At 47.4% G+C, this 13407-nt stretch overlaps 1 protein-coding gene across 1 annotated transcript in view; it reads left to right on the forward strand.

The window, feature by feature from the left end:
- Positions 1 to 13407, forward strand: part of CACNA1B (calcium voltage-gated channel subunit alpha1 B) — a 296223-nt gene that overhangs the window by 242184 nt on the left and 40632 nt on the right. The window contains exons 28-32 of the mRNA XM_051636571.1: positions 449 to 586; positions 1525 to 1726; positions 3250 to 3414; positions 4219 to 4329; positions 4496 to 4579. Of these exons, the coding sequence (XP_051492531.1) occupies positions 449 to 586; positions 1525 to 1726; positions 3250 to 3414; positions 4219 to 4329; positions 4496 to 4579 (700 nt within the window). The remainder of the gene's footprint in view (positions 1 to 448; positions 587 to 1524; positions 1727 to 3249; positions 3415 to 4218; positions 4330 to 4495; positions 4580 to 13407) is intronic.

Genomic DNA, 13407 nt, shown 5'->3' on the forward strand with positions numbered 1-13407 from the left:
TTTGGGGACCAACATGCTGTTGATTTCTGGCTTTGCCTAATGAACCAATGCCCTGATTTACAATTTCTTTCATTTCTAGACCTCAAGTCCAGTTCCATGGCAGTGGTGGAGTCCCCATCCCTGTGGGGATTTCAAAGCAGCCTAGATGTGCTGCTGAGGGTCGTGGTTTAGTGGTGGCCTTGGCAGGGCTGGGTGGACAGTTGAACTTGATGATCTGAAAGGTCTCATCCAACAAAATGATTCCATGATTCTATTGTTCCTGGAGGTTGCAATGTCTCAAAGAAATGGCTTTTACTTGTGTTACAAACTTAGAGGTTTTCTGTTTGTCTTGAGTCTGTAGCACAGTCAGCCTCTGCTGCTGGGCTTTTTGGTGCTCCTCAGTGAGTCATAAAAAACGCCTTGATTTGGTTTGAGTCTCTCATTTGGTCTGAATCTCTGTTTTTCCTAGGGGTCAGTACCTCGATTATGAAAAAAATGAGGTGGAGGCACAGCCCAGGGAATGGAAAAAATACGAGTTCCACTATGACAATGTCCTGTGGGCCCTGCTCACCCTCTTCACCGTCTCCACAGGCGAAGGGTGGCCAACGTGAGTACCCGGGGCTGGCAGGGCCAGTGGCCACGGAGGTAATGACAGCTTTCCACAGCTCTGAGGGACGTGTCAATGGCAGGTGACCTGAAATAAGCACAGTCTTTTATCAGCCAAGCTTTTCCCTCCCCTTGTGTGATCACTGGGTGAAGCAGCAGGCAGGGCTCTGCAAGTTTCTCAGTGCTCCCCTGAGCTGGCAGGGGTGCTCAGGCAGGTTTCAGCACTCAATACCTTGCTTGCTTCAGTCTTTTGGACTTGAAGGCTTTTTCCAGGTGCAAAATTGGTAATGGAAATGTATTAAAATGAGGGGGGAGAGTATTTTGACCTATACTGAAAGTATGCTGGGTAGGACAGTCCCAAAATTACATTTACTGTTCAGCATATGACTTTATTTTGGCACATTTTTCTTCTGGGACACGTGGAGTACAATTCATGGCCAGGGTTTCTCCATGGCCAGGGTTTCTCCATGGCCAGGGTTTCTCCATGGCCAGGGTCTTCCCTGTCCTCCACGTTCAATGTTTATTTCATAAAATCTAGAATAAAACATACAACATCAGTCTCCCTTTTCCAGTCCCTCAGTGTGTTCACCTACTCAGAGATCATCAAGACCCTTCTTTTTCCCACCCTCCCTCCATCCCTGTTGACCAGAGAAGAGAAGCCAGATCTATCTGTATCCTCTCCCCTCATCCACGGGGGATAAGTGGATCTGTACTCAGAGAACCTCCATCATTCTGCTGAATGGTGAAAAGAGTGAAGGTTTCCCTAAAAACCCTCAAGGAAAACTTCTTCCCAGCCAAAAAAAGCTGGGAGTGAGTTTGACCTGAGCCTATGTGGGAAACCCTCCACGTGACTGAAGGCCAGTGAGTGACTCTTGGGGTGTCATTGGTGCTTCACACTGATGTCATTGACTTGTCTTCTCTCTTTGCCCTTGCTTGCAGCGTGCTGAAGCACTCGGTGGATGCTACCTACGAGGAACAGGGTCCCAGCCCTGGCTACAGAATGGAAATGTCTATCTTTTACGTGGTGTATTTTGTTGTCTTCCCTTTTTTCTTTGTCAACATCTTTGTGGCGTTAATCATCATCACCTTCCAAGAGCAAGGAGATAAAGTGATGTCAGAGTGCAGCCTCGAGAAAAACGAGGTACCCACGCCTTCTGAATCCTGGAGTTGGCACCTGGGGGCTCAGGGCACCTGGATACCAGTGGAAGCTCAACCCTCGTTCCTCCTGTGCCATGGGGGGCTTTAGACCTGAGGGTTTGTGGTGTAGAGACCAAAAAAAAAATGACAGACTATTTCAGCTTTTGCATAAAAACAAGAGCAGGGAGAGTCCCCCAGATGCTTGATGTTAGGAGCCTTGTCACACGTCCCCAGGGACCTCAGCTCTGCTCCTAAGAGGAGATAGATGTGCATGTTAGCTCAGGCATGTAGGTGTGAAAGGAGACAAATCTTTGGCCTTTAAGAGGTCAGTCATCAGAAATCAAACTGAGCTACAGTTGTTACAGCTCTCCAGAAGAAAGCTCCTGTCACCAGGCTGGACATCTGGCTGAGATGTTGTCCTCCTGACAAAAGCCAAAAGGTGATGCTTTGGGAAGAGGGTAAGACCAGGGCAAGCAGGAACCAAGCTTTTCTTTAGTGCCTGAGCAAACACCTTCATTTTCAGCTCAGGAACCTCCTGAGTTGGACATGGTTTATCTTTAGTTAGTGGCATCTGTGTATTTTTCTTCCATGGATGTATCCAGTTTCCTCCTGCAGATTTTTAGCATCTGCAACACTCTTCTCCTGGGGTCCCACAGCCCCAGTGACCTGTTGTGCAAAGAACCATCTCTTTTCATCTGCAACTGGAACCTGATTTTTGATGAAAAGAGATGCTTTTTAATTCAATGATTAACTAATGAGTTGTTTGTCTATATGAACAAAAAGTCCAAAATAAAGCAGACTATTTAGGGATGTTTTACCCACATAATATTTCAAGTGTGTTTTTGCAGCAGTTTAAGACTTTGGATTGTTCTCTAAATCCAAGATGAGAAAATGCTCCAGAATCAAAACTTCTTGTGGGTAGAAATGAAATTTTGAATGCAGCTTTTTACTCCTAACAGTGTGAACAGAAATAGCCAACTAAGGGGATCTTTGGGAGTTCCCCCAGTAATATTTGTTGGATTGTTTATTAATCGAGGTCAGTTTACATTTTATGAATTATTATTAGCTGGACAGGTCCTGCTGTGTGTGAGAACACACCTGAGTTTCACAATACTTGTTTTTAAGCTCAGATAACATCTTTACCAATCCTCTGGTTTCTATAATTACTTATCAGGAGGAACTGGCAGCGCTTTCTGAAGTGAGCCTGTGGATTTATGACTCCCTTCCCTAACTGGGACAGGATTGGGACCTACTGGGAGCTGGACTGCGCTGGCAGGCTGTCTCCTAGGAATGCAGGGAGCCATTGTGGGGTTGAATATTGCAGCGAGTGTCCAAAAATGATCACAATTTGTGGCTTGTGTGCCAGATTTTGCAGGGTTAGCCAGTAGTCCCATTGTGTATAGAAACACCAACCTCCACCAGATGCTCTGCTCACTCTCCCAGCAACAAGCCAAGTGACAGAGCCTGCCAGCCTGGGGTTTTTTTTGTGTGTGTGTGTATTCCTTTCATGCCCTTTTTGTTTTGTAGAGGGCCTGCATAGACTTCGCCATAAGTGCCAAGCCACTGACCCGCTACATGCCTCAGAACAAGCAATCCTTTCAGTACAAGATGTGGAAATTTGTGGTGTCCCCTCCCTTTGAGTATTTTATCATGGTCATGATTGCACTCAATACCATTGTCCTAATGATGAAGGTTAGTGGGTTCTTAGTACATCTCTGCAGCTTTGGGCTGGGGAATGGGGTGTTTGCTGGAGGGGTTTTGTGCTCTCAACCTGAGAGCTGGGGGGGGCAACAGCAGCACCTGCCACTTCTCATCTGCCTCATGCTGTTTTTAGGTGCCTTCTGGGATTCCTTCGTCCCCAAAGAGATGTGATTTAGCTGTGATGATGTGGGATTGCTTTGCACGGCTCTGGTTTGCCTCTTAGCCCCTGCAGCCTGTGGCCCGTGGGGTGGGAACTGTGCTCTGCAGGTTCTGAGCTTGCAGCTCAACCTGAGCTTCCTGCTGCAGGGCACGGTCATTTCTTGGGGACACCCAAAATCCAGGGAAATTGCTCGAATCTGTGGCACAGACAAGCTTCTGGGACATGATCCATAGTGCCCAGGAGGAAGAGATGCAGGTGGCTGGGTTTTGTGGATGATCTCCCCTCCTATTCCTGAGAGTATCTTCCCAGCCAACGAGTCACCATATTCTTATGGGCTGCTGGAGCAAAACACAGTTCTGCACTTGTCCTCTGCGTTAGAAAATGTCCTTCTTCCCTCCTGACCCATGATGTGCTTACAGGGAGATGTGCAGCAGCCCTGGAGTTACCTCCAGCTGCACCATCAGGACAGAGTGTAGGCAAAAGTGTGTTCCTGGAGTGGCATGAATAGCTGGGTTGTAACCACGAGTCTCGCTTCAAATGAGCACAGAGCCTGGCACAGAACTGAGCAGGAGTCTCGGGAAGGTTTTATTCTGTGAGTGGTCCCCCAGTAACGGCCTTTCTTCCATCTGGTTTAGTTCTATGATGCTCCAGAAGCATATGAAGAAATGTTGAAATGCCTGAACATTGTGTTTACGTCCATGTTTTCAATGGAATGTGTGCTGAAGATCATTGCCTTTGGTGTGCTGGTACGTGCCTTCCTCCTCTCCTTTCAACTGTTCCCCCTCTCCTTGAAGTGCTTCTATTTCATGATGTGCACTTCAAAACAAGCAAACAACAGCAAAACCAACCTCTGCTGAAGCAAGAAGAATAACCCCTTGATCCTTCTGTCCCCCTTGTGTTTTCATTTGGCAGAATTATTTCCGAGATGCCTGGAATGTCTTTGATTTTGTAACAGTGTTGGGAAGTATTACTGATATTTTGGTAACAGAGATTGCGGTAAGTGCTCTTTGCTCAATTTGCTTCGTTTTCAAACAAAGTTGTCCCCTGCCAAGGCACTGCACCTTCTTCCTGCCAGCCCTTTCCCTAGAGCTGCCCCTGGGACTCATGGTGGGGTGATGTCTGGGGTGACCTGGCAGCCCTTTTTCCGTGAGCTCTGCTCTTCCCACGGAGATGAGCACGGCTGGCTGCCCCAAAAAAGCTCTGATGAGAACGACAGTGCCAGTGACTCTGCCAGGAAGCAGTTTCTCTTTCTTGTTCAGCAAATTACTCCGACCCCGAGCCATTTGTGCCTATTAATGGAAAAATCCTGTTGAATTTAATAGAGGGAAAAGATCAAAAGGACTGTGCTGTGAGGTGCTTTGCAGGGCCCACACACGCGATCTGCCCCGCGGGGCTGCTGCCCGATGTGGGGCACGGGGCAGGGTGAAGGTGGGAAGAGAAGTGAGAAGGGGGGAGATGATGGGAACGTAGGAAGAGCCAGAAACCCACCAGCCTCCATGGTCTGGGGAGGGGGGGGGGGGACACGGTACATTTCTGTTTTGTGCACAAAAGCTTTGGGACACAATTATTCAAGCAAAGAAACAACTTGACAGTGACTGTTGTTTCCCTGCTAATGAGTCCTGTAGACATTACACAAAGTGTTCAAACTTGCCATGAAATTCTAGAGGATTTTTCCATAAAGGCAGCAAATGTCTGACTCAAGCCTTGAGAGCCTGATATTATCCAATTGATAAATTGCTCCTCTCTTCTCCCAGTGCATGTTTTAGCTGATGATGCTGTATCTGTCTGATGGATTTGAACTTTACCATGGTTTTTTTTCTCAGTCCCAGGGAATTTGCTTATAGATCTGTTTTGTGTATGCTAAGAACTGTGCTCCCCAGACTTCTTTTCAGGCCATTCAGCTGGTGGTGAAGACCATATTACTAACAAAAATATATTATTACCTAACCTTAGAACAAAAAAAGCACACAGAACCCCCCAAAATTTCCCCCCCCCAAAATGGTGTCCATTTAACGGTTGGTGAATCTTATCTTGAAGACTTTGGATAACTTTTTGTTTTCAGTGCATGGTTTGCAGCCAGGGTAGTGTTACTCAGAGCAGACACAAGCTCTGACTACCACTTCTCAAGAGGTTTATTGCCCTGGGGGCCAGCAGTGCGTGTTTGCCTGTGCTCCCTCTGTGGTGGGACACACTTTCCTGCCAGACTCAGGCACCCAAACATTAGCCCAGGTTTGGAAATTGGTGAGATCATTTGCTAGTCATGCAGAAACAGCCTGACTCTTCACTCCCACCCTTCCTTTGGCCACTCTTCATGGGAGGAAGCAGCACAGCCAACTAACAGGTGGTGAGGGAGCCAGTGGTCTCTCCAAGATTGGTATCTTCTCCTCCAGGAAGGTGTCACCTTTGCAACGCCAAGCCCACAGGCTTCTCTAAATCCTCTTTTGTGCAGATGTTTTGCAGAGAGCAGCCATCAGTCTTACCCATTCTCTGCTTGTTGAACAGGCCATTGCCTTTCCCTCCAGATCCCACAGCCTTGGTGAGGGTCTCTGGCACCTGGGCACGTGACTATGGACTGATCAGGTTGGGCTGTGACACGTCACTGACTTTAAGACCAAGCCACAGCACGTCTGGGGCTGTACCTGCACTTCCCCAACTTTTGGAAGCAGTGGCTGTCCCTTGGCACTGGTGGCCAGCTAATAGAGTGAGGACGGTTAGTATGTAGGTAGAGGTTCCCCATCCCTCTCCTGGTCTTTAGAGGATAAACGTGCTCCCAGCAGGGGCTGCTGCAGTAACCTTGGGGGTGCTGGGAGCAGCAGCATCACCCTTCCACTCTCCAGTGATTTCTCTGGTTTCCACCATCAAAGCAGCAATCTGGGGAGGCCTTTGAAGAGCAGGATGAATTACCTCTCAAACCAGTCAGTGAACTCCAGTAGGGTTAAGCTCCAAAGCACTCAAGCACCTTCCCATTATCTTCCCAGGTGGCACTGGAGCAGCTTTTGGTTTACGAGTAAATGCATCCAGTAAGTCAAACCTTAGAGAGGATTTTCTGATGGAGTTCACCAGCAGTGCGTGCAATGCAAAGCTGCTCACAAACATATCTCTATTCTAAAAGTCCTCCAGTGTGTCCCCCAGTACCACTGCAGCCCCCAAGCCTCCTGGTCCTCTGTCTCCATCCATAGATCTGTTTGAGCTCTGCTCAATCTTCTGCAGCAGTTCTGTGGAGGCATCACACATGCTTTCCCCTACAGACAGAGTCCCTTCCCACCTTCTTGCTTCTTGTTTTCCAGAAGTTCTTCCACACAGCCCTTCTCTGATCCCCCTGCCACCCCCCTGCAGCACACCCTCAGCCCCACTGAGTGGCTTTTCTGGATGCTGCCTTCAGCTGCATGTGTCCACCTCAGCCTCGGGCAGGGAGGGTAGGCTGGGCCCTCAGAAGCCTCATGCACACCTTTCTGGAGAGGTGGCAGGAGCTCAGTTTGTGTCGTGGTGACAGTAACACACAGGTCACCAAATCACTGCTTAATGACACGGGTGTCAGTTTGCTGTGGTGCCCCCAGAAGCCCAGGCCACCTGCCTGCCTGGCTGTGTCTGTCCCTGAAGCCCCCAGCTCCCTGCAGAAGAGAAGCTTTCTGGGCAGGACATTGAGATCAGGCTCTCAAAGAGTTCATAGGGTCATAGGATGGCTACAGTTGGAAGGGACCTTAAAGATCATCCAGATTCACCTCCCCTGCATGGGCAGCGACACCTCCCACCAGCCCAGGTTGCTCCAAGCCCCATCCAACCTGCCCTTCAACACTGCCAGGGAGGGGATTTCCACAACTTCCTTGGGCAACCTGTGCAAGTGTCTCGCCCCACTTTTCTCCATGATTAGATTTTCCAGCTCTAAGTGTCCTCCAAGGTAAATAACCTCACTCACCAAGACGGTCTCCTCTTGAGAGACTCAGCTTCCACCACCCTTCCTGCAACAGTGCTTTTAGCCCATTGAGAAGTAAAGATAAAAGGAAAAGAAATGTGTTGATTAATTGCTTTATTTTACTTTTCTAGTCACTTCATATGTAATTTACTTTGTGAATGCAGTGGAATATACCTATATATATATATATTTTTTTTTTATTTCCTCAGGCAAACCCACGTATGTCAGTTTTTTTGCCCTCTCAGTGTTTGATGTAAAAGAGGTACATTAAGCAGAAGGTGTCCTTGGGGACACGGGGTGGCCTTGGGAGGCTGAATGGGTGTGTGGCAAACTGACATCTCTTTCTCTGCCTGGAAATATAAAAAAAACCAACCCCACAACCAACAAACCACCCCACCATACTGAGAAGCGTCTGTGAATGGTCTCCCGATTTGCATTACCCAATGAAATGCAAATAACTACTGCACTGTCTGTGTTACCTTTAGGATCCCAGAAGCTGTTTGTGGTTTGAAACCTTCTTATTGCTGTAACGACCATAAAAATAACCTCCCTCCGAAAAAAAAAAACCCTCGACGGGGTTTCTTTTTTTTTTTTTTTTCCCCCCCTTCCAGTGAAATTTTCAGAGTTTCCTTTTTGGCTTGTCCTGATTACTCATTTTCTCTTCTTTTGTTTCCTGTTTTGTTCTTTATTTTCCTTATCTACCTGCTGAATCACGCCATCCAATCAACATACAATGCGAAAACCATGTCTCCGTCTGTATGTTGTGCACCTGCTGCTCAAACAAACCCAACCCAACCAAACAAACCAATACTAAAAACATTTGTAAATAACCTTGCAAATCCCCATCCATGAAAACATCACATATAGGACACGGTTGGTTTCATTGAATTTAAACAAATCTCTGCCTCTTTTTTTTTTTTGTTTTTTTTTTGTCTTTTTTTGTTTTGTTGTTGTTTTATTTTCTCTTCGTCTTTTCGTTCGATTTTTAATTCGTTTTGATGAGATTTCCGATTGCACTGGTGACAAAGCCTCACTGCAGCCTCAAAACTGGCTTCTTGTCCTGCATCTTCTTCCCTTGGCTAATTGGTGACGTGAGGCCAATGCAGTTACCAATAGCCTCTTCTCTGCTGTCTGTCACACCTGCCAGTGGTAAAGGGGAGACTGACACTTGCTTTATTTTGGTGGAAAATTCAATGAGAATAGGAGGGATGCTTCTGGATGGCCTGGAGTAGAGAAGATTTGGCTGGCTGGGAAACCCTTTCATTTGTGAGTGGTTGTGGGACAAAATTCAGCCCTCAGAAGTTCTTTCTTCTCCTCACTGAGCTTTCTGCAAAGGGCAGCAGGACATTGAAGATGCCTTACGGGTGTTTTAAGCCTGCATTTGAAGGTTGCGTTGTGTTGTAAGGCAAAAAAAAATATAATGATCAAAGTAATTACCAACTTGCTTCCCTCCAATCCAAAGAGAAGTCAGAAGAAAGAGTGATTTTTATTGAGGAATCTTTTGTGGTGCCAGCGTATAGAAGCATTTTGCCACCAAAGTGGACACAGAGGCCCTGGGTGCAAAAGGAAACATCTCAAGTAAAATGCATAAGCTGTGTTATGAGCAGGGCTGAAAAGTTCAGGGAACCAGATCCCACTGGGAATTTAGTGCCTGATTCCAAAGATGCCTTTGGACATACTGGCTTTTATGATTGGAAATCATAAACAAAGCGAAAGTGAATGAATAGAAGAAACACACGATCTAAAAACAGGTCTATTTTTTTTCTATTCTTCGTGATCTTGGCCATGATTGACCACCCAAATGAGACCAACAAGCTTGACAAAAATACTTGCTTGGCCACCTGACAACAGCTCTCAAATCTGTGTTAACACCTGGACTTTCTGTTGCACAGTTGCTGTTAAGAAACAAATCAGAGTGAATCTTCATTGCAGACCCTAAATAAGCTCCACGGGTGCTTCACAGAAGGTCACAAGAGGGAATTTTCTGCTTAGAAGTAGCAGAGAAGGAAAGGACAGTGTGTAAGCTGCAAGTTTGCCTCATGCAACCTGAGAAGGGAATTGTCTGAGTGTGCTGCGGTGGCTGGAGCCATTCCAGATGTGCAGGAGCTGTAGGATGTTTTTGGAGACTTCTGCTGCATCCCTGGCCCAGGCAGCGCAGAGAAGTGCTCTGGCATCAGCTGGGCATGTGAAAATACCCTGGAAAAAGTCAACTGATCTCCACTTGGCCAGATTTGGGCCCTGTTGCTGTCCACGTTGCAGGTTTAAGCTCCCCACCTGCAGTTTGGTAGGATTGCAGTCTCTGTGGTTGTACCTGCAGGTCCAGGCTCCTTCCACCACAGTTAGATCTTTGGAGCACTGAGTTGTCCTCTGGAGCTGCCTTCTTCCTTCCACTGCTGCTGATGGGAGCCTACAGCGTCAACAGCAGAAGCACCAAAGTTGAAAGGTGGTAGGGAATGAGGAGAGATCTGTGATCACACATGATACAATTTTTTTCCCAGTGTTTCTGTCTCAGGATGAAAGGACATGATATGATGTGCCTGGAACAGAAGAGTCCCCAAGGCACAGACAAGTGTGGCAGAGGTCTTCAGTCTCTTAATATTACCAAGGGTTTTCCCCAAGCTTCAGAGGCAACCAAGATTCTCTGCAAGATTCCAGAACTCTTCTCTGTCCTGGAAATGCTGTGGACATTTAAATGGGAGCAGAACCATTTCCTCAACAGTGGTTCCTTAGCAGAACAGGTTCCTTCTGGTTGATGTTAGATGAAGAGACCTGCCAAAACTTCCTGAGTCATCCCATTTTTGGCTTGGTCGGATTCCCCTTCCCACAGCTCTTTGAAACTTGGGGGGAGCCCTTCATTTTGAGGACAGAAATTTGAAGTTTCAAGTCTGGGGTGTTGGGCTGCAGGGATGAGCAGCTCAGCTTCTGCCAGATGGATTCCTTTGTGGCAACATGTCACCTCCTTCACAAAATCCTACAGAACACATCCAGCCATGCCATAAAATCCTCATAGTCCCACTGTAGGCTTAAAAACCTGAAGCAGCAAATCCACTGAGCTGGTGCTTTGCCATCAGTGCATCCCTGTGGGAAGCAGGCACAGCTGTTGGTTGGAGGAAACCACTCTGCTGCTGAAGGTGCTGCTGGAGGAACAGATCCCAGCAACGGCTTTCTGCCCTCTTCTTTGTGGCTTTGCAACTTTCTAGGCTGGAAAACACTCTCAGAAAGAGTAAAAAGGGCAGGATGCTCATGGTGGGACTGCTGGATCAAGGCCAGATCTTTATCTGTGATGCCTGTTCTCCCTGTTTCCCTCCTGCTTGGCAGTTTGCTCCAGGGACACATCACTCTGCTGAGCTTTAGTCGTGCTCATGTCCCAGAAATTGGTGGCTGTGCCCAGACCCCCAGGGCTGGGTGGGTGCTTTCAGAACCAGAGCTCCCTCTGTTAGGAAAATAGTGACAGGCAACATTTTTTCAACTATCAGTTGCTAATCCTCAGGTGGATTCAAAAAGTCATAAATCCATGGTGCCTCCTGTGATCACCCGTCAGCCTTTAGCATCTGTGCAACAGAAAGGCCACCAAAAACCTGGAAAGAAAGACCTTGATGACCCAGAAGATGCTCCTACGTGTGTGTCCTGTTAGAGAGGTGGCTAAAGGGGAAGAGAATTGATGCAAAACGCTCTTCCACACAAGAAATATGGCAATGTGGAGTTTCCCCTTTACCTGCATGCAATTCTAATACCTGCCTGGCCAGCTGTGGTGTCGAAGGATGGGTTTTCTGCTCTGTGTGCTGAGGGTGACATACCTGGAGACCTTCCCTCCAGCACCAGCGTGTGGAATCTTGCCTCCCTCAGAGCAGCGCAGGGAACGCTCCTTCGAGTCTGCGAGTGTTGGTGCCAGGGGATTTTCCTGGGTTGTGGGGGATTTTCCTGGGTCGTGGGGGTTTCCCCGTGGAGCTGAGGCTTTCCCTGTGCTTTAGAAAAGGGCAGTGCAGGAGCCAGACAGGGAGAGCTTGGGGAGACCAAATAAAAAAAAAGGAAAGGGTTATGGACTGTTTGTCCCTCCAAATCCTGGAGATTGGGGGGGTTATAGACACAACTGCATTGCCTGTCCACAGTCATAGAGTCACAGAATGGTTTGGGTTGGAGGGACCTTAAAGCTCACCCAGTACCTACCCCCTACATGGGCAGGGTCACCTCCCACTAGACCAGGTTGCCCCAAAAATACATATATATACTGTCCTGTGCAAAGGGATTGCTTCTGCTAAGTGTGACATTGCAGCTACCCTAGACCAAAGCCAATGCTGAGCATCTTGTCAGATGTGATAATGGGCTTGTAGCAAAGTCTGAGCAGATAAATGTTCTTGCTGTTAAGCTACAGTAACATGGGAGGAAGAAGGTAAGGCAGGTTCCTCCACAGAGAGGTGGATCCTGCAGACACTGCCTGGACGTGTGCTCCTTGGAGGAATCACAGAAACTTTTGGGCTGGAAGGCACCTTATAGATCATCTAGATCCAACCCCCTGCCATAGGCAGTTAGGCCTGGGCACGAGAAAGGTCTGGCTTGGGCATTGTTCTGAAGGTCATAATTTGTCAGACGTACAGGCCCGATGCCCAAAAGCCTTGAACGTTACACGTAAAGTCTGATCCAGTTGTGGCTTGTGAGAAGACTTTCTGTGGTGAACGTGGGCTCTGGGTTGACCCTCTGCCCTTCCTGTGTCAGCCCCTGGCAGCCAGCACAGGGCAACAGGTCACCAAGGACCAGGTTAGGCACTGACATCCCATCCTCCAGCCACCAGCTCTGCCCCCTGGCTCTTATATGGCCCTTACCTGCTCAGGTGAGTTCAGCAGTATTTTCTGAAGGGAATGGAAGTGGTGTGGAAAATCATCCAGAACCTCATGCCAAGACACACGGACTGATTTTTTTAGTGCCTGTTTATTCTGACCTTGAACAACCCAGGGGAATCCTCGCTTGCGTTTTGCCTGCCAGAGCTGCTTTCTGTTGCTGACTGGAATGGGCTCAGTATGGTTTGCTCTTTCATTGAACACACCTTGTGCTTTTCTCTTTTCTCTTTAGTTGAGGATTGAGTCTGATATTTGGTCTGTGCCTAACTGAGCTGCTTGCCTTTTTAACCTGAGAGAAACCAAGTGCATGCCTGAGACTTGATTTCTTGAACTCTTTGATGGGACTGGTGGAATGCAATGCTAATGGCCCCAAAAACTGAGCTGGCATTTTAAACAATTCATAGATCCAACAAGCCCCCCCAAATTCAACATGAGCTCTGAAGCCAAATGAGCAAGAAACATGGGTCAGTTCAATATGACCGGGTGTCTTCTGGTAAAATAACACAAGGGAAAGATTATTTTTGCTCATCTTTACCAACAAGAGCTCCTTATGATTAGAGTTTTTACTCTGCTGCTTGATAGTTGAAAGTGGGATATTTTCTTAGCAAACTCAGTCAAATCAGTGGCTGTGAACAGAGATTCACAAATACATGCATTGGAATCAGTTCAGAAAGGGGGGGATATTTTTCCTCTCCTTAAAATAGGAGGGCAAGAGGGATCTGGCTTTTGCATGTTTTGTTTTGGAAAGAACCCTCTCTAGATTAGCTCCTTGGGGCAAGAAAGCTCTTTTCCCTGAAAGAAAGGAAAAAAAAAAAAAAAGGGCTGGGGAGTGGGGAGAATCAGGCAAAACAAATGGAAATCAGAACCTGTCTCCAGCAGTTCTTTGATCCAAGGCACATTTAATACTAATTTAAAAACTCAGCAGGTTCCTAAAGCTCCTCCTGCTGCTGAACGCTCAGCCACCCCAATTGGTTTGCTGCCCTTGATCCATCTTCCAGTCTTGTTGGTGCCATTTCTCCTTGATGAGCTTGTCCAGTCACATATTATATGAACATTTAAAACCTCCAGGTTAGAAA

Source organism: Apus apus, chromosome 19 (assembly GCF_020740795.1).
Source record: "Apus apus isolate bApuApu2 chromosome 19, bApuApu2.pri.cur, whole genome shotgun sequence".
Classification (NCBI taxonomy): domain Eukaryota; kingdom Metazoa; phylum Chordata; class Aves; order Apodiformes; family Apodidae; genus Apus; species Apus apus.